Consider the following 24,003-nt stretch of genomic DNA (forward strand, 5'->3'; position numbering starts at 1 on the left):
TCTTCCCAATATCCAATCTAAACCTGCCCTCTGACAATTTAAAACCCTCCCCCTTGTCCTAGGACATGCCCAGCACAGACTGGAGTGCACTCGGTCCTATTGCCCAGTGTCAATGTTGATGGGTCATGGCAATAAAAAGGTGCCTTCAATTTTTCTCTTAACAAAAGAGTGACTTTGGAAAAAATCCATGGAATATAATTCCCTTTGCTGCTTCTTCCTCAGAGCTGGAAAAGGAATTGTCTCCACTAGCAGCTCTTAAATATGACCTTAGATATTAAAAGCAAGGTTGAGGCATCACTGCCTCATTCATACAGACTGTTTTATTGGCTTCCACGAGTGTGTTGTCACTGTTCAGCTGCATGAACCAAGGTGTGCCTTGCGTTCTTCTTGCTGTCGTGTCTGAATCTGCTGACAGAATATAATCCCTCTTCTCTCTACAAAGAAACCCTCTCAACATGTTTCCCGGGTGTAGAGCTTCCCTGGGGACAGGGCAAGGTTGAATGGATTTTACATAAAAGTTGTGGAAAGGCAGTCGGGGGTTTTCTCTGATCGTAGAATGGTTTGGATTAGAAGGGACTTAAAAATCTTCCATTTCCACCCCCCTGCCATGGGCAGGGACACCTTCCACCAGCCCAGGTTGCTCCAAGTCTTGTCCAACCCGGCCTTGAACACTTCCAGGGATGAGGCTGCTCTGGGCAACCTGTGCCAGGGCCTCAGCCATCTTCACGGGAAGAATTTCTCCCCAATATCCAATCTAAACCTCCATATCCAATCTAAACCTACAAATCATCCTCTCAGAGTGTTTATCTCATTGCACCAGCCAGGGAGAACCTAAGTGGCCTCCTAATGCAGGCAGTAAACTGAAGTTTGACATTTAAAGTTAGATATGATGACCCTAAACCTAAATATTTGGCCTTGTAAGGAAAATCAAATGTAAAAACCCCAAATCAGGACAAATTATGGGGCCCAGAGGCCTCATAGACCCCACAGGCTGCATAGAACTCATAGGCCACATAGGTCCCATAAGCCCTACATCTTATTTACTGTAATTCTAAAATAAAATAAGAATCTGTGTTGCAGGGATGGGGCATTCACAGCTTCTCTGGACAATCTGTGCCAGTGCTTGCTGAAGACTTGTTACTTATTTGTGTGCCTTTGGTCTGTTAATGTGAAGGGGTTTAAATGAAGACCTTATGAGGTGTTTAGGAGAAAAATTAAGCAGTAACTAGAAGCTTCTGTAACTTCACAACAGCAGTATCTGATCATACCACATGATTTTTTTGTGCATTGATCTTCAAAATACTTTTGGGAGCTTCATATGCAAAAGAAAAAGACAAGAAAGAAATGCGGAATGGTAATTTAAAAACAGGTTGGAGGCCTTTGAAGGTGAGTGTTTGCACTGGAAAGACAACTGGGCTCAGTCCCTTTTTGCCTGCTCTGTCTTTGTGTTGTGTCTCAGCCTACCATGTGGCACTTGTGTCATTTACTCTCCCTGTGTGCCTTCCAACATACTTTAACAACATTCCACTGTGATATTAATGCTGATGAAAAGGCAAATGAAGTTGGTGCTAAGTGGTGAGTTGGCACTTGATAAGCCCACTTCTGAGACCAAAAAATTCTTTATTTGTCTTGAAGTTTGCATGTTTGCATGGTGGCACTGACAGGAGAAGGTGGTAAGACTTCCTGCTATTTACTGGCAAGGGGATCTTCCCATTTAGATTCTCTTCCCATTTAGTAGCTCAGACTCACTCTCTACTGAACTCTTCGGACTGAACTTGTCCTCTAGGTCACTGCTTGATGCTTTTAGCATCATTTCCACCTGAAACTGGGAGTAAAACCTGCCTGCTCCAAGTGCTGTCCAGCTCTTACTAAGGTTAAATATTGGCTGTAGCAATGTGCTCTCTCTGGTGGCACATGCATCCAAGTGCAGATAAAATATATGCCAGGATTCTACTTTATGTTTTCTAAACCCAAAATGTCAAATCACCTTCTTTTGGAGTGCAATTCTTGGTTCCTGGGTGCATTACACCTCGATTCAGGAGTCAGAAATTCCCCTTACGACTTCAAGTCAAGTCAAAGCTTTTTTTAAAATTTTATTTACCAAGTGCTTTCAAAGGAGTGTTTGACTGGATGCAGATCTAGAGCAAATTGTGTCTTTCTTCACTCCCTAGGGAGAAACATCTGAGTTTATAATCGATCGATATTGGGACAACTAATGAGAGGAGGGCTAGAGAGCCTCGAGAATTTGATCAGAGGCTGGAGGGGTTGAGAAGCAACATGCACATCATTTAACTTGAATATATTGCAGTAGCAATTTTATCACCACAAATAACACATGAAGAGGGATGAATTTTGGTGCTTTGAAGCCTCCTTATCTCCTCAGTGGTGGAGCATTTACTGATACACTCGTCAGGACCAATTATGATCTTTGCACTAGACCACCAGTAAACTGTGTCCCCAAGTGCCACATCTACATGGCTCTTAAATCCCTCTGGGGATGGCGACTCCACCACTGCCCTGGGCAGCCTGTGCCAAGGCTGGACAACCCTTTCTGTGAAGAAATTTTCCCTAATATCCAACTTAAACCTCCCCTGGTGCAACTTGAGGCTGTTTCCTTTTGTCCGGTCCCTGGGAGCAGAGCCCAACCCCCACCTGGCACCACTCTCTTGTCAGGGAGTTGTAGAGAGCAAAAAGATCCCTCTTGAGCCTCCTTTTCTCTGGGATAAACTCCCCCAGCCCCCTCAGCTGCCCCTCATAGCACTTTCGGGGACCTGCCCATCTTGGCTGCATCCTGAGAGCCTTCTCTTGGCCAGCAGCTACACCTATGTCAGTCACCCTGTGTCATCCTGTCATCAGCCAAAGGAGCTTCCCAGAGCATTTACAGACTTTGAACTGACTTGTGTCCTGCCCATGTCACCTAAAATCACAGAATATGTCGAGGTGGAAGGGACCCATGAGGATCATCGAGTCCAACCCCTTGCTCCTTGCAGGACCACCTAAAACTAAACCACTCGACCATTCCAATAATTTAGATGTATATCCTTTCTCAAGGAGAAACCCAGGAAAGGATAGGGAAAATAATCCAAGTTTGCCCCCTTGTGGTACTGTCCCGCTGTTACGCCTGGAAATGGGCCACATTTACCTTCTCTTTGTATGAATTCCTCCCTGTTTGCTGCAGGGACTGGAACAACAGATTCTTTGGAGCATCCTTGGACCTTTAAGGACACTATCTCTGCACTACAGAAGGCCTCTTTGCTACCAGCTTATGGTTCATCCTTTTCTGAAGGAGAGAGACTCGAGATTTGGATGACAGGTCAGTCTTTTCAGTTCCCTTCTGCACAAGACTCCTCCAAAACCTCTTCTCCAAGAAAAGAAGCATAGGAATAGCTACATGGACTCTTATATAAATATCCTTTTCTTTCAATCCATCTTACAAAAAGTGAAATGGGATGTAGTGTCCCAGGCCAGGAGTAGGCTTGTGTCTCCTTTGCTTTATCCATGTGATATCCTGTGACAGACTAGCAGTGGTTGGGATTGACTCTAACAGCCTAAGCTAGTTAAACTCATTCCTTTGCCTCCGTCTGCAGCTCACAAAGCCCTTTTCCAATGGGAAATGAAGTCTCTTTATGTACCTGATATAATGCCTTTAGCTGCAAATTAATTCCTTAGCCTGTTGTCCCAGGACACTGGGAGATCCTGCTACAGTGAAGGTCCAGATCCCGAGCTCCCAGGGATAATCCCAGCTGCTGTCGAGCTTCATGTTCCATGCCCAAAGAACAGCACTTGTAATGTGTGGAGTGGTTTGGTGCCTGGCATCACCACCTCCTTAGGTTTACAATCTGGAAGCAATCAGTACACAAGCAACTAGGAGCTGCCCATGGCTAAGATTAAACAATTAGTTATTCACTCAGATCTCCAGAAGTATCCCACAGGCATAGTCCAAGGCCTGCCTTTCTCTAATCAAGGATTAGGAGCAATTAGAAGTCAAATGCAATGCTTGCACTATATCTACTAATATCCATCATGCTGGGCTGGTGCAAAAGATTTAGGAAATGTGTCTTCATAATGCAATCAATTTGCTCCCAAGGAGAACTCTCCAGGTGGATCATGGAATGTCTTAGGTAAACACCATACTAGAAGAACAAAGCATTTAATCTAGTTAACCCATGGAACAGTAATCCATGAATCCAACTAAAGATCTAGGATCTGTCCCTCAATGGACTTGTCTCATTTAGGAAAAGAGAGCTCTTACTCCAATCAATTCAGGGATGTAGAACTGAAAAGAGATGGGCTGCACATCAAAATTCACCTTAAGTCCACACTGTTTCCTTGTTCTTTATTTTTACCAGGCATTATAATTTCCCCAGTTACTTTTTGAGTCTTTGCTTCCCTCAGTAGCTGCTTTATCTGCCTCAGTTCTAACATTTCTTTATATTTTAAAGATGTTTTTCCCTCCCCAAACTTTTAACCTTCTGTTTTACTCAGATAGTTTTAAACTGTGCATACTCTGAATAAACTCCTATTTCCTCTTTTTTACCCTTTGCTGAGCCATAATTAGAAAAAGCTGAAGTTAAAATCAACTGGGAACAGTTGAACTGTACTTTTACCAATTTCCCCGCAATATACAGGTCAGTTTTAAATGAAGAGCATAAAATAATCCTGAAGGGGCAAAGGGCTGAAGATTGTACCAGATGAGTTAATACTAAATCTCCTGTCTTAGTCAGAAATAAGCAAACAAAAAAAGAGATATTGAAAAGAGTTTTGCTACCTTCAATTACATTTATAGATAGAATTAACAATTTTAACCTTATTGGTTCTTTAAAAATTGGTTTCGGAGAAGATAATTAAAAGTTCTGTCTGAAAAATAAGAAACTTTGATCATAGGTAAGTAGGATAAAGAAATCTTTAACTGAACAATGGGTTTGTCCTTGAGTAGGAAGGACATATAATCATCTCCTGCCCTTGGATAAAGATGTTTATAATACGAAATCATGAAAAAGATATTTATAACAGAAAATAAAAAAGGAGGTATTGCAATGCAACATTCACTACTTAACACCATTTACACTGGCTGACTGAATTATATTATCTACTCTTTGTATGTTGGAATTCTAATCACATAAATATTTTTCTGGTTGTTAATCAATGTGTAAGAAGCTTTTGACAGATATTGATTAATATTACATACATTCAAAAGTGCAAGTGAGTGGCTGTGATTGATGTGACATTGATGGCTTGAATTGTAGCCTTTGTTTCACAACATTGAAGGTGCAGTTAATATATTCATGTAGTTTCCAGAGGGAGCTGCACTTATGATTCCTGGGGATGTAAATGAAGTTGGTGTGTATCCGGTACCTGTTGCATCTATAGAAATTTATACAAGCCAAAATATAAACAAATTAGATAATTTATGGATTATTTTAGATAAATTCTGTTTGGCAAGCAAGAATGATTGTGTGGTTTAGGTTTCTTTTTCTTTCCCCTTAGCAGGGAAACAGAAGGAAGAAGACCCTAAAAGAAAGGATGATGTAATGTGGATCCATTCACTCCAAGAGAAACAAGGGAATTAGGTAACCCAGTTGGTGCTGGGTACAGATTGAGCAAGGAACTGGTCCAGCTACAAAATATAGTTCCTCCCTTTTAATCTTGATAATGCTCTGAAGTGACAGGATGAGTTATACTCCTCTGCTGTGCTCCCCCTCATTTCCCTCAAATAAAAGTCAGTAAATTGTTCTCACAGAGTGAGTGGGTGTCTGGGATTTTGTAAGACAATTCTAAGTGTGGAAAACACCAATTCTCAGTTGAGACTGGCTGAATAACTTGATTTTAGTTTCTGTCTCCCTTGGGGAGAATAAAGGAGAATCATTTAGACTTGTTCCTAGAGGTGAGGAGATTGTAAAAGCTGATTGTAAGAGAGCAATTCTGCAAGAGGTTATTTTAATTGTTTAATTTTCTGTTTCAGTTGCTTCTTCAGACTTTTTCTGCAAGTGCAGTTCCTTAAAGAACTCTGTTATTTCACTTATGAGAGAGAAGATGAGAGGTAAGTTGGTCACTGCCCATAATAGATGGAAGGAACACAAAGAAAAGATAATTAGATCTCAAGTACTTTAGTTTTCTTTAAATTTAAAACTTGTGCTGCCTCCAGGAGTGACTTTTTAGAAAAAAACTTGGCAACGCAAGCACTGAACAACTTCATTAAGTTGTCCAGCTTTATGAAGTCAGGCATCTAGTCCAAGATAGTTCCTAAGTTTTCTTGTCAACAGAGTGAGATAATCACCTCTAGATGTAATTTATGCTGTCCATTTGCTTAAATGATTACAGAGCAAGAATACATAAACCATTTAGATTAAGCATTTGAAGACAGCTAAAGCTAAGGTAATTAATTCATTTACTATATCTGAACTCTCCTAGAGCAACAATATCTACAAACCAAATGCTTTGGTGCATCTCTGGAAAAGAAAGAAACAAATATCAGTCAAGGAAGGATCAGTAGTGACAGAAAAAATGTAGTGGTCTTGTAGAAGATTGGGGAAATCTTTTCTAGATGGCTGTGCAAAGTGCTGGTTGCCTGTTCCACAGAATGATTAACTAAAAATTGAAGAGAGAGGGCTACTTGGTAGGTCAGAGAAATGCTGTGGTGATCATATTATCAGAAAATAAAAGAACCAAGCAAATTTCCAGATGATGTTTGTAGTATTTTTCTCCAAAGGAAAAGTCAGGAACCAATACAACAGTAATTTATACGTATATATTTAAATTTTGGAGAACAATGTGAATTTGTGCCGCTCCCCGTAGGAGCCTTTAAGGTCAAAGAAATACAAAGGAAGTTCTCCTGAGCCCCAGTGAGCGAAGCACATGTTCTGCCCACGTGTTATGGAAGAGACTTCTCAGGGAGCTAATTTGGGGTGTTTTGCAACATGTTTTCACCTCTTCCTGCTGTGACTCGTCTGGACGTGCTGACACACCTCAGATGGGAAGGTTGGGTGGATCTTTAGCTTGGAATGACCAGTTTTCTCCAAGTACTAACAGCAGACAAAGCTTTCTACAAACAGTGTCTGTAAATCTGAGTGTGGACACAGTCTACAATGTGCAGGAAATCCTTGCTGGCTCCTTGCATTTCTTCATCTCCTTGTGCTTCTTCAACTCTTGGAGTCCACAGTTCCTCTCTTTTATAGGAAAAAGAGGGGGTGCAGTGGTATAAAAATGAGGAATGTCCCTCTCTGTCTTCCTTTCCAGGAGAAAATGTGTAATTACTGTGGACACTGTCACAGGTTTCTCTCTAGATTTGCTTTAAGAATATGAGTTTAAAGGTCTTTTCCAACCAAACTATTCCAGGTTTTTCTGTCTTTCCCCATCCTTGCCAGTGGTGTGATGGCAACATAACTCTTATGAAATCTCTCTGCTGACTTTCATGAAACCCATGTTTCACCTTCTATACCAGGTAATTGGAGATTGGTTTTGTCCCTTTCCTTTCATAATTCTATACCATATAATTTGACATTGATTTTGTTCCTTTTTCTTCATAATTCCAACATATTTAGAGTTTCTAGGCTGTTCCTTTGGCCTTTTCCAAATATTCTCTTCAGCAAAACATCACTCTCTGCAGATTAGGAAAGGAAGTAATTATGGTTATGATATATAGAACTAAGAAATTATGCAATATTAATCCCTATCTCCCCCACAGATTGGCAATGTAAAGTGGAAATCAGCTGAGAACATTCCAGGTACACTTAAAATGTTAGGGAACTGGATGGTGAGAGGTCAGTTCAGCTATGATGTGATACAGGATTATCTGGAGGAGACAAGAATTCCTAAGGGATTTCAGGCTCTCCCTGACCCTTTTGAGCACAGAGGACAGTGTTACATGTAAAGGGGTCATCCAGTGCAAAGGGATCATCCAGTTCCACCCCCTGCCATGGGCAGGGACACCTTCCACTAGCCCAGGTTGCTCCAAGCCCTGTCCAACCTGGCCTTGAACACTTCCAGGGATGGGGCAGCCACAGCTTCTCTGGGCAACCTGTGCCAGGGCCTCCCCACCCTCACAGGGAAGAATTCCCACCTAATATCCAATCTAAACCTCCATATTCAATTTAAACCTACAAATCATCCACTCAAATTGTTTATCTCATTGCACTGGCCAAGGAGAGTCTAATTGGTCTCTTAATGCAGGCAGTGAACTGGAGTTTGGCAATTAAATGAGGTATGATGAGTCTAAACTTAAATATTTGGCCTTGTAGGAAAAATCAAAGGGGCTAAACCAAAACCAGGCCAAATCCTGTCCACTGCGATTCTAAAATGAAGTAGGAGTGTCTGTCTTTGCAGGGGGAGAAGGACTGGTATATTTGGATATCAATCAAATAATGGGCATAACCTTAACTCTGTTTTCAGTTCTTCACAGGACCAAATTTGAAATACTTTGGTTGTGAAGTACTTTCACTGATTTTCTGGTGTTTGTAGGACAGCTGCTCTCCAAATGGACGAGGATAACACCAGGGAAAGTTATGTGGACTGATAAAGCTTTCAGCTGCTGAATTTACTACCTAATGCTCCCTTGTGGGACTAAGTGATCGTGCACTTCATTTTATGTGTCATTTAGATGTAGAGGTGGTATGTGATCCTTTATTAGGACTTTCCCTTCTGTCCTCTGCTGTAGAAGCAAGGTGCTTGCTGTCATGCCTGATGAAGTTTGAGGTGTGAGAAACAAGGCTGATGACAGAAATCACTTCCCCATCAGGATTACAAAATCCATTATGCAGCAACTTTAAGCACATGAGCACAGACACCTCCATAACTTCTGTACGCAGCACCTTTCTCAGCTTATTTTCCATTTATCCCATTAACTAGAAGTTATTCCTTGCTGATATACCCCAGGAAGCCACATTCTTTGTAGTTTTTGTTCTTCTCTCCCCTATTTTTGTATTCACAGCTTGGCTCAAGTGAGTCTAAATTATAATTTCAGTTTCCATGGAAGCTTCTCCTTCATGACATTCGTACCTGCCTTGTTCAGACATGCAGAGCTGCATATTTAGTGCCTCCTCAGCCCTGAATTTGTGACAGAGAACTTCTGGTTTGATTTAGATGGAAATAGGGTCATCTAGTGCTTAGAAAAGTAAGTTTGAGTTGTTAAAAGTGAGGAAAAATAGTGGAGAATGGCTCTATATGTTTCCATAATTTCTTCAAGGGGTTTAGGCACCCAGCCCACAACTCTGGGTGCAGCCAAAACAGGATATAATCAGCTCTACTGGCCAAAAAGGGTGTGTGGTGTGATAGAAAAATCAGATTATATAACTTTCTATTCAGCAAGTCTGTGCTGCAAACCTTGAGTCACATGCTGATGCTTTTTGAGGGGCAGTGATAAGATCTGCTCTTGTGAAAGAACAGGTTACATCAGGAGAAGATGCAAGGATACAGTTCTGCCAGTGCCTCCCTTCCATCCCCACTGTAAAACCTCGCGTTTCAGCTCAGATGTCTCATGCAAACAGGGCAGCACAATTTTTTTCATCCCATCCTGAGTGATGTGCAGACACAGATAGTATAAGCATAAGAAATCTTTCAGTCAAAATACAGTGGGTTTTTTCCTTTGAAATTCCAGGTTTTTCACACATCTTTTGCCTCTTTACTGACCTCCACTGGGTTACAGTACTCAATTTTTCAGAAATTGCTGCAAAGTGGCACAAACAAACTACTTTCAGTGGCATTACTGACAACCTCTGAACCCAGTGCTGGTTAAAACTAGGGGAGCACACACAAACAATGGGGGACATCCATAAAGAATAGGGTCAGCATCAACTCTGGGCCTCATCAGCTGCTCCACTAAAACACTATTTATCCAATCCTTACTCACCCGAGTCTTTTCTAGACCAGCATTCAGGACCTTGAACAAAAGGAAATGAAGAATTTCTAAATTTCCTAAAGGTCATTGTTATTCTTCCAAAATGTGACTCTGCTTGTGGCTCTAGAGGAGTTCAGATTAAGCTACATAACACTGGTGCTCTTCCCTAAAACACAGAATTCAAGTTACAGCAGAAGAGGGACACTCTTCTGGTCATCAATTAGTCCCAGGAAGCAACAAGAGCTGTGATGTTTCGAACTGGAGGGGAATATGGATTCATCTTTTATGCAGATGGTGTGACACCTCTGAGGACTTGTGCAAAGTTCTTATAATCAACTTTAATGAGAGCTATAAAGAGTTTAAGAGATATTCTGTCACAATTCCACACAAATTTGCATTTGTCAGCTTGATTGACAACAAAAATGATGGGGCATCCACAGTTTCTCTGTTCCACTCTCACCACCCTTATTGCAACAAAAGTCTTCTTTATTTTTAGTCTAAACCCACCCTCTTTCAGGTTAAAGCTGTTGCTCCTTGTTCTGTGACTACTTCTTAGAAAAATGTATCTCTCTGTCCCTGTTACATATTAAAAGGCCATGGGGAACATCTTGATGTTCCTTAAAGGAGATCCCAAATTCTTTCAGACCCATGGAAATCACAGGGTCTGACCCACAGCACCAGTTTGGCTGAACAGTCCCACATCCCAAGTCCTCAGTAGAATATTAAGACCCTCAAAAGTCCCCACCATGGCATTTTTTCCAGCTTGATGCTCTGAACTCCAAGGAGAGAATCACAGATCCTGCTCTGAATGAGGAATGAACAGAGAACATCCTTCTGACAAGTTGCACCACATGAGCAAGAAGAATAAGAAAAGAAAAAGAAGGAACAGGAGTTGCAGGCTGCAAATAATTACTTATGGATACAATTTGCATTTTCCTCCTATATATTGCATTTGTATTAATAATTTATTTTAGTTCTTCATTATGAATAATTTCTTTTATTTATATTTTTATTTATATTTTGTTCTAAGTTGCTCAGCTTAATTAGTGCTCCTTTTTCCCCTTTTTTTTTCCTTTTGTTTTTGTGGTTTTGTGTTTTTTGTTTGTTGGTTGGCTTGTTGGGGTTTTTTTGCTTTGTGTGGTGTTTTTTCTCCTTTTATGGAGATTTTGGGTTACCTCTGATTACATCCCTTGGTTTCTTGTATTGTTGGAAGTCACAGAATCACCTTTTACTGAGGCTGTTGCTGCTGCCCATAAACGGTAATGAAAGATGAACCCATTAAAAAGATTTTACTGAGTTACGGTGAAAAAAGCAGCAAATGTATTAATCACTTAGGAGGTGTAACCGCTCAGTTTGGAAAAATCAGATTTTAACCTGCACAAAAGATCCATTTAGCCTTGCCCCAAATATCTAGGTTTTTTAATTTAGGCTTGATGACATATTTATTAAGACAAATGTTTAAGAAGGAACAATCATGCAGGTTTGGCCTACTTCACCCTGCTGCAAGGAGAAGAAAAATGGATTACAGAGCATAAAAACGTGGGATGTGTGAGAGAACAAGTGGATATCAGGTAGATGTCAAGTCAGAATTTGATGTTTATCTTTTTAGCAGCTGAGATCTTGATTGTGAAAAGATAGATTGCAAAACACCAGTGCTTGCAAGACTGGAAATGCTCAAGTTTAGCTTAATGTGAGGTTCCAGTAGAAAAGTGAGCAGCTGGACTTAATGCAAGAGCTGTGGAGCAGATTAATAAAGGGCTGTTAGATTGTCCTGGCCATCGAGAAACACACTCCATCTCCACTTGGAGAGGTGGGGAAAAACACGGAAATCTCTCAGTGATGTCACTGGAGCTTTTTACCTTCGTGCAGGATTTTAGGATCAGAGAAAGGTTGGACTTGATGGTCTTGAAGTCTTTTCTAACCCTAATGATTCTATGAAGTAGCTAAGCAGGTATGAACACAGGCCAAGGAGGGGCTGAATCCTTCCTCCTTTTCTGCTGAATATTCAGAATTGAGTATTCAGTGTAGGAGGGCAGCTAAAAGGAACAAGTTGTGCTGCCCTTCCAAAGGTGCATGCTGGTGGGCAGGAGGTGGCTTACCTCAAATGTTATAAAAACATATTCTATAAAAAGTACCAAATGTGAGCCTAAAGGGATGCCAAAGCCCAGGAATGAGAAGGAAAATGTGCTTCCTGACTGCCTACAGGGGAGAAGCAAAAAAACAGTTTGATGATAGAAGCTATTAAACCTTTTTTTAAGGCATCTTATTGCACTGGCTGACTTTGGGAGCTGTGTTGAGAAACCAGCTTTAGGACTTTCACATCTTCCTATAAAGGGGAGGAGTCATAAACACTGTGTAAACAATTTAATTGTGATAATTAGATGAGATTTCTCTTGGTTCTTTGCATCAGCATTTCTTACTTGAAATCTAAACTGCAGAATCGTTACTGAGTGAGAGCTTTACCAGCCCAAGCAGACTCAAGAGCAAATGAGTACTGAGGAAAAAAAAGGCAAGTAGATGTGTGAGAAATGTTATAAATGTAAAGTAATTAATTCAAATTAATCATCAAAGACAGTAACTCAGATAAACTAACTCCAGTTTTGATCACACACTTTGAAAACCCTGTCCTAATTGTGGGCTCCTCCATCTGGGTTGCTGCTGATGTGGGTTTTAACATGTGGTTTTCTATGGAACAAAGAAATCATCGACTCAATCACAGCTTTATATTTTCAAGATTGTGGTCTGTTTTGAAAACAGAAGATTATGTAGATGCTGTGACTGTTTAGGAATATAGGAAAAGTTGTTTTGCAATTAGTACTCATTTCTTGGAGTCCCCAAGTCAATAGTTTACTTATAATTTTACAAACAAGAAAGGGGCACGGAGGGGGTTAAAAAAAAGCAGTTTCACAATCTCCCATCAGAATCTGGTACAACATTCAGTGTGTGCCATCCCAGGTTTATCCCAGGTGACAGAAGCATCCAGTGCAAGCTCCAAGGATTATTACTGCTCTGTGGAACCCCCTGCTCTCTGCTCCCTTTTTGCTGTGAGTGCTGGAGAACTGGAAATAGAGAAATACTGGGTTTCATCAGGTGCTAAATATAATACTGAGTTTCCTTGAAATTGATGTGTTTTGGTTGGGATTTTTTTAAGAATGTGCTTAATTCATGTTTCATCCAAGGGTTTCAGGGACTGTAACATCAAAGCTAAACTGCAGAGTAATATCACATTTCTGGTTAATGAGGGGTGTATTTGAAGGGAAGTTTTCCGTGTCTGAGCCAGTCCTGGGAACAGGATGAGCTTGTTGAGACCTTCCCCCCTCAAGTAGTCAGGTACCCCCCCCCACCTATAGGTACTGCAGGGCTTTGGATGCTGGGGATGCTCTGGAGGTGCAGAACCGGGGCAGGGAAAGGGCGATTATTTGGGGACAAACCCAACTCGGAGCAGTCAGAGCTCATGGAGAAGCTGGGGAAAGGCGGGGCAGGGGGTGCGGGAGGGCCGGGGCGGATCCCACCTTAAATGCCACGGCGGAGCGGGATGCCGGGCTGGAGGGACGGGAGGGAGGAGGGAAGGAGGGAGGATGGCAGGGCTGGGTGTTGGCGGGGCGGTGCAGGATAGGGATGGCGACGGGGATAGGGACGGAGATGGGGACACCGCGGGGCTGCGGCGCTTCACCTGGGAGGAGATCGGGCAGCGGAACGGGCGGGGGCCGGCCCCGCAGGAGCGCTGGCTGGTGATCGACAGGAAGGTGTACGACATCAGCCACTTCTGCCGGAGGCACCCGGGAGGGGCCCGGCTGCTCGTCAGCCACGCCGGGCAGGACGCCACGGTGAGGGGCGCCGGGACATGGACGGGCCGGGAGCGCCCCGGGATGCGGGGGCCGAGCAGGGAGGGCCTGGGGGGGCGACTGCGGGATGCAGGGGTGCTCAGGGCATGGGACAGGGGCGGGGGAATGAAGCGTCACTGCCCCGTGCGAGCCTCCCCAGCCCCGTGCTGTGGACACGCAGAAATGAGGAGAGACAGCCCTCGGGGCAACGGCATCGATCCAAGTCGAGACTCTTTTAGTTTAAAGCCATTCCCCCTTTGTCCCATCCCTCCAGGCCCTTGTCCAAAGTCCCTCCCCAGCTCTCTTGGAGCCCCTTTAGGTACTGGAACCGGTTCTCAGGAGGACATGGAGATGCTCCGAGGGCTGGAGCACCTCTGCTATGGAAACAGGCTAGGAGAGCCGGCGGTGCTCAATTTGAAGAGAAGGCTCCAGGGAGACCTTAAACCTCTTCCAGTCCTAAAGGGGTTCCAAGAGAGCTGGGAAGGGGCTTTGGACAAGGGCCTGGAGTGACAAGACAAAGAGGAATGGCTTTAAACTAAGAGAGTAGACTTAGATTAGATGTAAGGAAGAATTTTTACTTTGAGGATGGTGAGGCCCTGGCACAGGTTGCCCAGAGAAGCTGTGGCTGCCCCATCCCCAAAGTGTTCAAGGCCAGGTTGCATGGGACTCTGAGCAACCTGGTCTAGTTTTATCTGGTTCTAGGATTCTTAAGCCTTTAGGATTACTTTTATCTCCTGATCTTGCCTGTGCAACTACTGTGAGCTGCAGTGATTGCTCACAGCCAGGGTAAGGTGAGAAAGCTGCCACAGGGAGCTGCTTCCAGAAACATCCTTCCTAAATTCTATCCCTCCTAAATGCCCCCCAGCATAAGCTGGAGGGAAAGCAAAGATAGCAGTGCTTTTCCAGGCTGGCATCCGGAAAAGCTTCTGTAGTTATTGCTTGTGGTCCTTCTGACCTTTGGGATGAACAAAATGAAAAGAATTAGCCAGTTAAGAGGTGTCCAGCGACAGGAGTTGGTGCGTGGGTAAAAAGACTTCTGCTCATCAAGTTTGCTTGTCTTGTTCGTTTAATGCCATGGAAACTTGTGGTAAACACACACAGAACCATTCAGGAAATTCCTTGGAGTTCTTGCCTTTTAGTATGTGCAGGAGTAGAAAATAGTGGTAAATTAACATCTAGACAAAGATGTGACAAATGTGATTGTTTCTTTGCTGCCTATTTTAAAAGAAAAAAAAAATACCCAGACAAATAGTTCCTGATTTTCCATATATAACGGATGTTTGAGGCTCGGGAAAAATTAAGAAATTATCTTTGTTGACTGGAAGATTTTAATCAAGAGCAGAAAGCCAGGAAAGGTAGCAACTCAGGAGAGGATGAAAAACACAGAAGGGGCTCAGTAAGCAAAGAAACCTGAGGGATGATAAAATGAGGATAATTAATGCCACAATATTAGTCAGGGTGACACTGCACAAGACTGATTTAGGCATATGGTGGAGATTCATTTAATTTTGTATTGTGAAGCCTGTACACCTGCATTAATTGCAATAGTGGATATGAGCCCTTTTCTGAAATAAGATCTCATTTAAGAGCTTAGGACAAACATGGGAAGGCAAAGGCCACAAAAGCTTGGTGAGTTAGGAAGATAAATGATCTTTGCTATTGTGGTTCCTCCACAGGGAATGTCTTGCACAGCAGATCGGGGTTTGTCACCTGGAATTTGGTTTTCTTACCTCTTCCTTTACTCTCGTGCATTTGCAGGATGCCTTTGTGGCATTCCATGTTGACAAGGTGCTGGTGAGCAAGTACTTGAAGCCACTGCAGATTGGGGAGCTGGCACCAGACCAACCCAGTATTGAGCCCACTAAAAATGTAAGTCTGTCCTCAAAAATCAGATCAAAGGCAGATTAAAAAGATACTCTGAGATTAGGCCTTGTTCTGTATCTTCCCAATTTTTGTGCTACCACTTAGAAACCATAAATGAATATTAGACTAAATCCATAATCTTTGGTTGAGAATGAGATTCCTGAAGATTATTTTTTTCTTATCACAGTAACTCTTGTTTAGCTGGGGGCCAGCTGGGCTGGAGGTGCAGATTTTTAATAGAGGAGTTTAACTCTCCTCTGTTAATCCTGGGAAGGGTAAAGTGACGATGTAAATTAAGAGGAATGATTTCATCCGAAGACCTACCACAAGGTGGCATGTGAAACTCATGCATATAAAGTACAACTACTAGACACAACCTCCACCTGAGCTACTGTGCTACTCTCCCCCTGCCAAGGAGATGATGGAAGGAGCACCAAAGATTAGCCTTAGGGGCTGGGGGTGCAGAAATTGGGATGGCTTCTTTGCTCTGTGCACCTTGGCAAAGACACAGAGAATCTGTAAGAGAGCCGTGAATAGTTTGTGTGCAAGCCCAAGTCTTGCCCTTTTAGCCAGAGCCTTTGCTCTTTCTCTCCTCAATTGTTTTTTGGGTTATGAGGCTGCAGTGCCATCTAAAACCAGAGAATGTATAACCCTGGTGCTTTCCCCAGGAAATGCTGGTGAAAGATTTCCGGGAATTGCGTGATACTGTTGAGAAAATGGGACTTATGGAGCCAAATCAGCTTTTCTTCTTCCTGCACCTCGCTCACATCCTGCTGCTGGATTCTGCTGCCTGGCTCATTCTCTTGTACTTTGGGACATCCTTAATGCCTTTTGTTGTCTCCCTGCTTGTGTTGACAATTTCCCAGGTAAGCAATGGAGCCCACAGAATGTGCACAAGGACTTCCATCACCTTTCATCCATAGTCCTTCATTTCCTGACTTGGCACAAGTCCTCCTTTGTCATAAGAAGACAACAACTATATGGATATAAATAAGAAATTCTGCATGTGGGGGGCTCCCACTAAACTTAGTCTGGCATCCTTTCAGTGAGATATATTCTGGGGAAGGCCTTAAGAGCATCAGGATTTCATAGTCCCTTTCTGATGGTGACTTTGGAGAGGTGTCAGAGAAGTAAATCTGGGTATTTCAAAGCAAAGGATGGATGTGGCACCATCCTGGTCTTCTCCCCTCCCAAAGTTTTCTTTTTCCTCTTCCAGGTCCAGGCTTCGTGGCTACAACATGATTTAGGACACCTTTCAGTATTCAGGAAGACCAAGTGGAACCACTTGCTGCACAAGTTTGTGATGTGCCACTTGATTGTAAGTACCTGACCCTGGAAAACTGCTGAGATTGGATGGTTTTCCTGTAAAAACGTGCATTCTGAAGACTCTGTGGGGGATTCTGTTCAGCATTGGGGGAAGTGGGGAACTGGGGAGAATCTGGCTCTGAAAGCATCATACTTTTCACACTTTGTTCTTCACTTAAAAAGGGGGCATCAGCCAATTGGTGGACTCTTCTGCACTCCCAGCACCACTCCAAACCCAACTGCTTCCATAAAGACCCTGACATCGATATGCACCCTTTCCTGTTCACTTTGGGGAAGAAACTCTCAGTGGAGGTCAGTGTCCATGTGTGGGAAGAACACCTCAGTAAACAAAACCATGCCAGACCATAAAGATCTAAAAGTGAGATGTGATGGCAGTTTCTGCAAAAAGATTGGGTCTACTTTCTTCATAGTTCACGTTAAATCCCTTTAAGAATATCTTAAACAGCTGACAAGTTGTAAATAAATTAGACATGATGTACATGCATCACACATAGGGTGATAAATCCACCAGCAAAAGGACTGTTAATGGTTATAGAAACTTAATGACCTGGAACACCAACTCAGTAATTTATGATTATTAGATAACCTGTAAACATTAATATAAAGCATGTCTGCAGTTGGTCTTTTTATATTATATTTATATTACTATTTATATTAATGTCAGAGGCTCAGAGATACAAGTGCCTTTGGCATGGCTGTGTCTGCCAGAAGGCAGAAGCCTTGCTGTGATAGGAACAGCAGGAGTTAATAACTGTTCCTGTAGCTCTAGTTGGGCAGAAGTCATTTGACCGTACAGGATGTGCTTGGACACTTCCAGAAGTGACAACCTAAGAGTGCTGAACCCTTTTTGCTATAAATCTTCATCAGTTCTTGAATCCCTGTCACAGCAGCTACAGCAGTAAAATATTTTTCTCCTTGGCAGACCTTTGCCGTCATGAAGCTGTCACTTAAGTGCATAAAATCACAGAAGACAGTAGAGGGGGAAATGAGAGAAAATACATATAACTATTTTTGACTGATAATACAATTTAGCCTTGAAATATCTAATTCCTCACAAAATTAATTATGAATGTGACAAGAATGTAAAACCAATAAATTCATCAGCTAAAATTCACCTCTGTCCATGCTCAATGTTCTTTTTATCATAACTTACAGATCACACCATCTTTTAATGGATAAAGGCATCAAATCCCTACATTAATGCAATGAGGGTTTATAGACAATATTATATTTGTAAACTAATAGGAGGGAAACAGAAGGAATGAGGCTTGTGGGAAGTCTGCAAGAACATGCCTCTGGAAAATAAATGGAAAAGAGCAAGTTAGCTGTGCAAATTTCCGAGTTGCCACTCAGTAATTTGTTTTTCTGGGTTGTTTTCACAGCTTGGGATAAAAAAGAAGAAGTACATGCCCTACAATCACCAGCACAAATACTTCTTCATCAGTGAGTATCTCCATTCTCCTGCAATACCATGAGGGGTATTAATGGAGCTTGCAGATTCTACTTTTGACCTGTAGAAATTCAGCAGAATGAAGGTACCTGTGTCAAAGAGCACAATAAAAGAACATAATAACCTAGTTTTTAGAACAGCTGAAGACCTGACTGGATCAAACCCCAAGCAAATGGTCTGACCTCAGAGCTGGTGCTGCTCCAAGATCCTCAGGTCCTTTCCAGCCTGAATTATCTTATCTGTGTAAGATCAGGTTTCTGTGCCCTTTTTGACTTGAAACACATTGATTTGGTTTGAGAATTTTTAGCCAAATGTCGTTTGTTCCAGAGTAGAAAAAGTAGGGGGGTACCCTTATACCAGGTCATCTTAAAATTGTATGGCTTTGCAATAATAAACATACAGCTGTTTGGACAGAGAAAAGGAGAAAGTCTCTTAACTCCCTAATTAAGGAAGTTGAGATGAGGCTCCAGGGGCTGTTTGGGAGCTGTATAATGAAGGTTAATAAACTATATAAAGAGAGGAGAGGGAAAAACTCAGAATTTCTCCCATCGGTGCCCTGATCTCCAGGCTCACTCCATCTTCCCTCTTCTTCCCACCCTAGTGAAGCTTTATGAAGCTTTATTCCTTTTGCAAAGCAGCTCCATTTCAACATGGGACAAGGTGATAATCAACTTTTGCCTCTCTCCAGAATAGTCTGAAGTTTCCTTCTTGCTTGAAAATGGACAGTATGAATTTGAACCATAAAACCCAGCAGAAATGGACACTTTGATTTGACTAATTTCACCTATTTTTTTACCCTTAACCTCTGAAGAAGGCAAGAACTGCTCCCAGCAGTGTCAGATCTCTCTCTTCTGGCTAACAGAAACAGTAGGGTTAGTTCAGGTGTGAATGTCTCAGATATACAATTCCAAGATGCCTGGTTGAGGAAGGAGATCGTATCTCCAATCTCCCACATCCTCCACAGAGGCTCTGGGTTATGATATCACACCACATCTTTCAGTACTTTTCAAATTTAAATAATAGTCTGTGGGGTTTTTGTGGGCTTGGGGGTTTTTCTTTTCAAGTGAGATGTCTATTTGGAAGGTTGATATTTTAATTCTCCAACCCCAAATCCCTGGTAGGTGAAGGATTTCGTGTGTATTCTCATTGTTCCCTGCTTTGTACAGCAGAATGGGGAGCCAGATAAGCTTTGGGCTTTGGAAACCACTTCTCAAAATACTCACTTGTGGCTGTTCCCCAGCTAAAAGCCTAAAATGAAATTTGAGGTTTGTAAGCACCACCAGATCAATGGACAGATCCAGTCATTCAGTCCATGACATTCCCAATGATAATGGATTTTCCCCTACAGCTCTTCCTCCACTCCTGTTTCCCACCTACTTCCACTGGCATACGTTCTACATTGCTTACACAAAAAGGTATTGGGTGGTAAGTACTGCTCCTTGTGTGACAAAAGGGGGTCAGCTGGGGGCCTTCAACCTTCTGAGCTCTGTGGAAAAGCTGTGCCTATAAAAATCTCCTTACTGGGTGTGAAGGCTCAGATTCATCTCTTACACAAGCCATAAAAAATTATTAACTTGTGTTAACTTGAATTTCTTCAGATTATACCATTCAGAAAAAAAACCCAAAACTACAAAAGCTGAATGTAAATTATTCTCTTGCACATATAAATGAAGATTAGAAAGACTTAAGGAAAAGTAATTCACTTTTTTTTTCCTTTTCTTGTTGTCTCTGTTTTTGGTAGGACTTGGCCTGGATGATGACCTTCTATATCAGATTCTTTTATATTTATGGATCATTATTAGAAATAAAGAGTGTCCTGGCATATTATTTTATATTCAGGTGATGTCTTTTTAGCTTTCCTCTAGACATTCTTTCCATCTGTACCTGCCTGCCTTTGTCTGCCTCTGCTTATCTTACCACATTCTCCCTTAACCACCTCATTTTTTGCTTAGTGTTTTAATTCCATAAAGTTATACTAACACTCATCTGCTCAATTGCCAGGGCAAGTTTTAGGTTGCTGTGGCAGCAAAGAGACTTCACTGGGTGCTGACCAAATTGAGAAATAGTTAAATTACATTCAGTGCTTTGGGTGTTGGGTCTTCTACTGGTTAAGAGAACATTTAACCAAAACAGCTTAGTCTGGGCTTGCAAATACCCAGGTTTGAATGGACAAGACACTCTCCACTTGGACCATTTCACTGATTTTAATCAGTTTGGTCCTTGGCTGCAGATAAAACAATCTGCACACAAGCTATGTCAGTGTTAAAACACATTAAATAATCATGAGTTTCAAAAGGAAGTATGAAACTTCCAGGTTTTGGAAGTTCTTCCAGGTGCTGGATTAGCAAGGCTGGTGTTCAGCCATGTCTTTGTGAGTCTGGCTATGCTGTTATTAATGGCTCATCACTAACCCTCCCACCTGATGCTGGATTCTGCCCTCTGGTCTGATTGCACAGGATGCTGGAGAGCAGCTGGTTTGTCTGGGTTTCCCAGATGAACCACATCCCTATGGATATTTACTACGACAAGAACCTGGACTGGGTGTCTACGCAGGTAAAATATTTTTCTGTTCTTAAGGATTGTGGCCATACAGGTACAAATTTTAACCATAAGATAAGCAAGACTCCTATGGCATTGGGGATGAAACCTGCTGGCAACTGGGCAGGAAAGGTTAGCAGGGTAATGGATTCACTTATGGAAGTGGTAAAGGAGCACAGCAATGACACACTCATGGGCAATCTAAAATCAAACCCAGGTCCCAGCTCCAGTTCCTAAACACACCCATCTCCTCACTTTCTGCAAGACCCAACTCCTAGCTTTACCATGGTCCAGTTTAGCCAGTCTGTACATCTGCTGGCTGACAAAGCTGCAGGATGGTTATGATCCCTGGCTGGAGGTAGCTCAGCTTAGGCTAAAAGAAAACAACAGAGCAGAGCAGCACAGTGCACTGTGCTCTTCAGAGAGATGAGAAAGGCTGCAGTTACTAAGCTGGACTAACTTTGCTTTCCTTTGCTCTTCTCTAGCTCCAGGCAACGTGCAATGTTGAGCAGTCACTTTTCAATGACTGGTTCACTGGGCATCTGAACTTCCAGATTGAACATCAGTGAGTGCACACACGAAGAGGGAATTTTCTTCCCTCCTTTTATTTAAAACTATTTTTTATTTCTCTTTCTTTTCCCTTCTCTTCTTTGCTCTGAATTCTACAAATAGTTGTGGGGCACCAATGAGTTTGTCTTTAAAAAGACTGAAACCCCTAAAGAAAATCACAGGGATGACAGGTGAAAATGGAACATGGGCAGCAACATGGTCTATCTCAAGTAGTAGCTTGTAAGGATTAGGGAAAATATCCATGTTACATCACCTGTTTATACTGTGCCACAGTAGTTAAGCCCACTTATGCTGACTATTTATGCTGTTACTTTAGAGAATGAGAAGGATGGGCTCACCTCCTTCTCTGTGCTACAAAGGTGGTTAATTCTGGAAAGAGGGCAGGGGGAAAGTAGTTTCTTCTATAAGCAGCACTTAATTCAGAGAAACATTGTTTTGAAGACGCTAGAGACAAACTGGGGGGGAAAAAAAGAGGGGGAAAAGCAGGAAAAGTCGTATAAGTCATAAAAGAAAGAAGAGCTGGGAGCAGCTACAGACCCTGCTCAGTGCGAGCTGGGTGATTCCTGAGAAGTATGAACGGATGTGGACACGAGAAAGGCAGGATTTCTCATGGAGCACTGGAAGAGAACCTGCCGGTCTCATGTTCACAGCCTGTTCCCCACAATGCCAAGACACAACTACTGGAAGGTGGCCCCTCTGGTGAAGTCCCTGTGTGCCAAGCACGGCCTGGAGTATCAGTGCAAGCCCCTGCTCACGGCCTTTGCAGACATCGTGCAGTAAGTGAAGCACACAAAAAGGCAGAAGGATTGCAGGAGGAGGCCCTCACCGACACTCCTCTAAGCAATGTGTCCTCTCTCTCCCTCTCCCAGTTCCCTGAAAAGCTCAGGAGAGCTCTGGCTCGACGCCTACCTGCACAAATAAGAAGCCAAGGATTGGTGGTGCCATTCAGAACCTGCTATGTCTGCATTCCCAGCAGAGCTGAGGAGCAGGGACCACAAGGGACTCTCTAGCAGAAAAGAATGAATAAGAACTGAAGGATACCATTCCAATAGGGATGAAGCCGCCTGAATTTTACTTCTGGTCTTTCCTGGGGTTTTGGTTCAGATCTGTTAAGAGTGGGGAGGGCAAGCAGAAGGTGAATTGTTAGAACAGGGAGAAGCTCTTTGCTAAATACGTCTGAGCATTTCTGAGTCTGAGCACGGGCTCAAGTCAGACTTTGGACTGGTGCAGATGCACACACCTCACTTCATGTCAGAGTCCTCTGATCATGTTTCCTTAGGTTCTCCTCATGTGGAAGGTTTAATGTTTAATACAATATTTGCTTATTTGAAGTTACTTGAAATTGCAATTTGAATTTGTTCCAGCAATGTGGTTAAATCATAATAAGTTATAACAAACTACAGATCACAGTTGAATAAATAAATGTAAAAAACAATTAATTGACAAATTAATAAATAAATGTAAATGTGTTTCCATTACTGTTCTCAAACACTTAATGCCTTGTACTCTTTCAAGCCACATTCTTTGTCTTCACTTCTCAAAGCTGCTACTATTATACCAATTCTATATATTAAGAGACAGCTATTTCTTATTTTACTGCTTGGTACTGCTATCCATGTAAAGATCATACTACAGAAAGATAAACCAAAAGTAAAATAAGTTATCTATAGACCTTTGGTCAAATAGAAAAGTTGCTGTTGCAGCTAAACCAAATAAAAAGTTGCAGGTAAAATATCAGACTGAGCAAGGCTGAGAAGCCTCAGTTCCAAGGCTTTGCAAACACAACTAATTTTTGGAGGTTATTCAGAAAGTCACGTGTTTCTAAGCACTCTGGGGTGTTTTGGGGGTCAGAGAGCTGTCCTTCCCAGCTGAGAGTTTGGATTACAAATAAAACCAGGTGAGGAAGGTGGGACAAGCAAGCAGGGAAAAGGGGAGAGTTAGTTGCTTATGCAAGTCTAGCTTGCAGGAACAGCAGCCATGTGAACTGGTCATGATGCAAAGCTGGTCTTAATCCAAGACTAGATCCTGGCTCCTTTTTAAAGCAGCCTCAGCCAGCCAGACTTAGGAAAAGGCCATATACCATAAGGGAATAAAAGCACAGTACCCAGACTCAAGGCTTTAAGGGAGACATGGATTTTTGTGTGTCAAAGCTTATTAAGCTCAAGCTTGTTAAAGCAGTTTTGAGAGTTCAAGGGTAAATGGAATTACCTGAGTGGACTCAGATTTTGGCTATGCCAGGCAAAAGGTGAGTCAGGGAAAGAGGCTGATCCAGGTGCTTGAATCACCCCTGAGAGGAGGTAATATCTTTCCATTAATTAGTAAGAGAACAGTACTGAGACCCTGAAATAAAAGACCAGCTTTTGGAAAGAGGACTGTGGGAACAACAAAAGCTGAGTACCAGCAGTTACAACCACTTTTGAGAATAATGAAAAGTTAATATAAATAGAAATCTCAGAAGGTAAAAAGTAAGATATAAAAAAGCCTCTGCTGATACAATGAATGGACTTTGTGTCGTTTGTGCAATGACTGAATTACATGTACCGTGCTCAGCACTGGCTTCTGCTTAAAAACCTTTAACCCCTGCACAGGCAGCCAGAACA

The 24,003-nt window shown here is 42.3% G+C and overlaps 1 protein-coding gene across 1 annotated transcript; it reads left to right on the plus strand.

Annotated features, from left to right (window-relative positions):
• Nucleotides 1-13,410: 13,410 nt before the first annotated feature.
• On the plus strand, nucleotides 13,411-22,878 carry LOC108503077 (fatty acid desaturase 1-like). The gene is made up of 12 exons (XM_017826703.1): nucleotides 13,411-13,659; nucleotides 15,415-15,525; nucleotides 16,188-16,385; nucleotides 16,736-16,837; nucleotides 17,008-17,136; nucleotides 18,228-18,288; nucleotides 19,644-19,720; nucleotides 20,037-20,134; nucleotides 20,752-20,848; nucleotides 21,319-21,398; nucleotides 22,054-22,179; nucleotides 22,273-22,878. Exons 1-12 carry the CDS (start codon nucleotides 13,411-13,413, stop codon nucleotides 22,322-22,324), a joined length of 1,380 nt encoding a protein of 459 aa, XP_017682192.1. The 3' UTR covers nucleotides 22,325-22,878.
• Nucleotides 22,879-24,003: the final 1,125 nt, after the last annotated feature.

The sequence above is a fragment of the Lepidothrix coronata genome, unplaced genomic scaffold, assembly GCF_001604755.1.
Source record: "Lepidothrix coronata isolate B3197 unplaced genomic scaffold, Lepidothrix_coronata-1.0 Scaffold130, whole genome shotgun sequence".
Classification (NCBI taxonomy): domain Eukaryota; kingdom Metazoa; phylum Chordata; class Aves; order Passeriformes; family Pipridae; genus Lepidothrix; species Lepidothrix coronata.

What these genes read in the sequence shown, in the direction of transcription:
- LOC108503077 (XM_017826703.1), top strand. Translation starts at nt 13,411, where the DNA reads ATGGCAGGGCTGGGTGTTGGCGGGGCGGTGCAGGATAGGGATGGCGAC. An exon ending in TGGACTGGGTGTCTACGCAG is followed by an intron (nt 20,849 to 21,318) that starts GTAAAATATTTT and finishes GCTCTTCTCTAG; the next exon opens with CTCCAGGCAACGTGCAATGT. An exon ending in GCCTTTGCAGACATCGTGCA is followed by an intron (nt 22,180 to 22,272) that starts GTAAGTGAAGCA and finishes TCCCTCTCCCAG; the next exon opens with TTCCCTGAAAAGCTCAGGAG.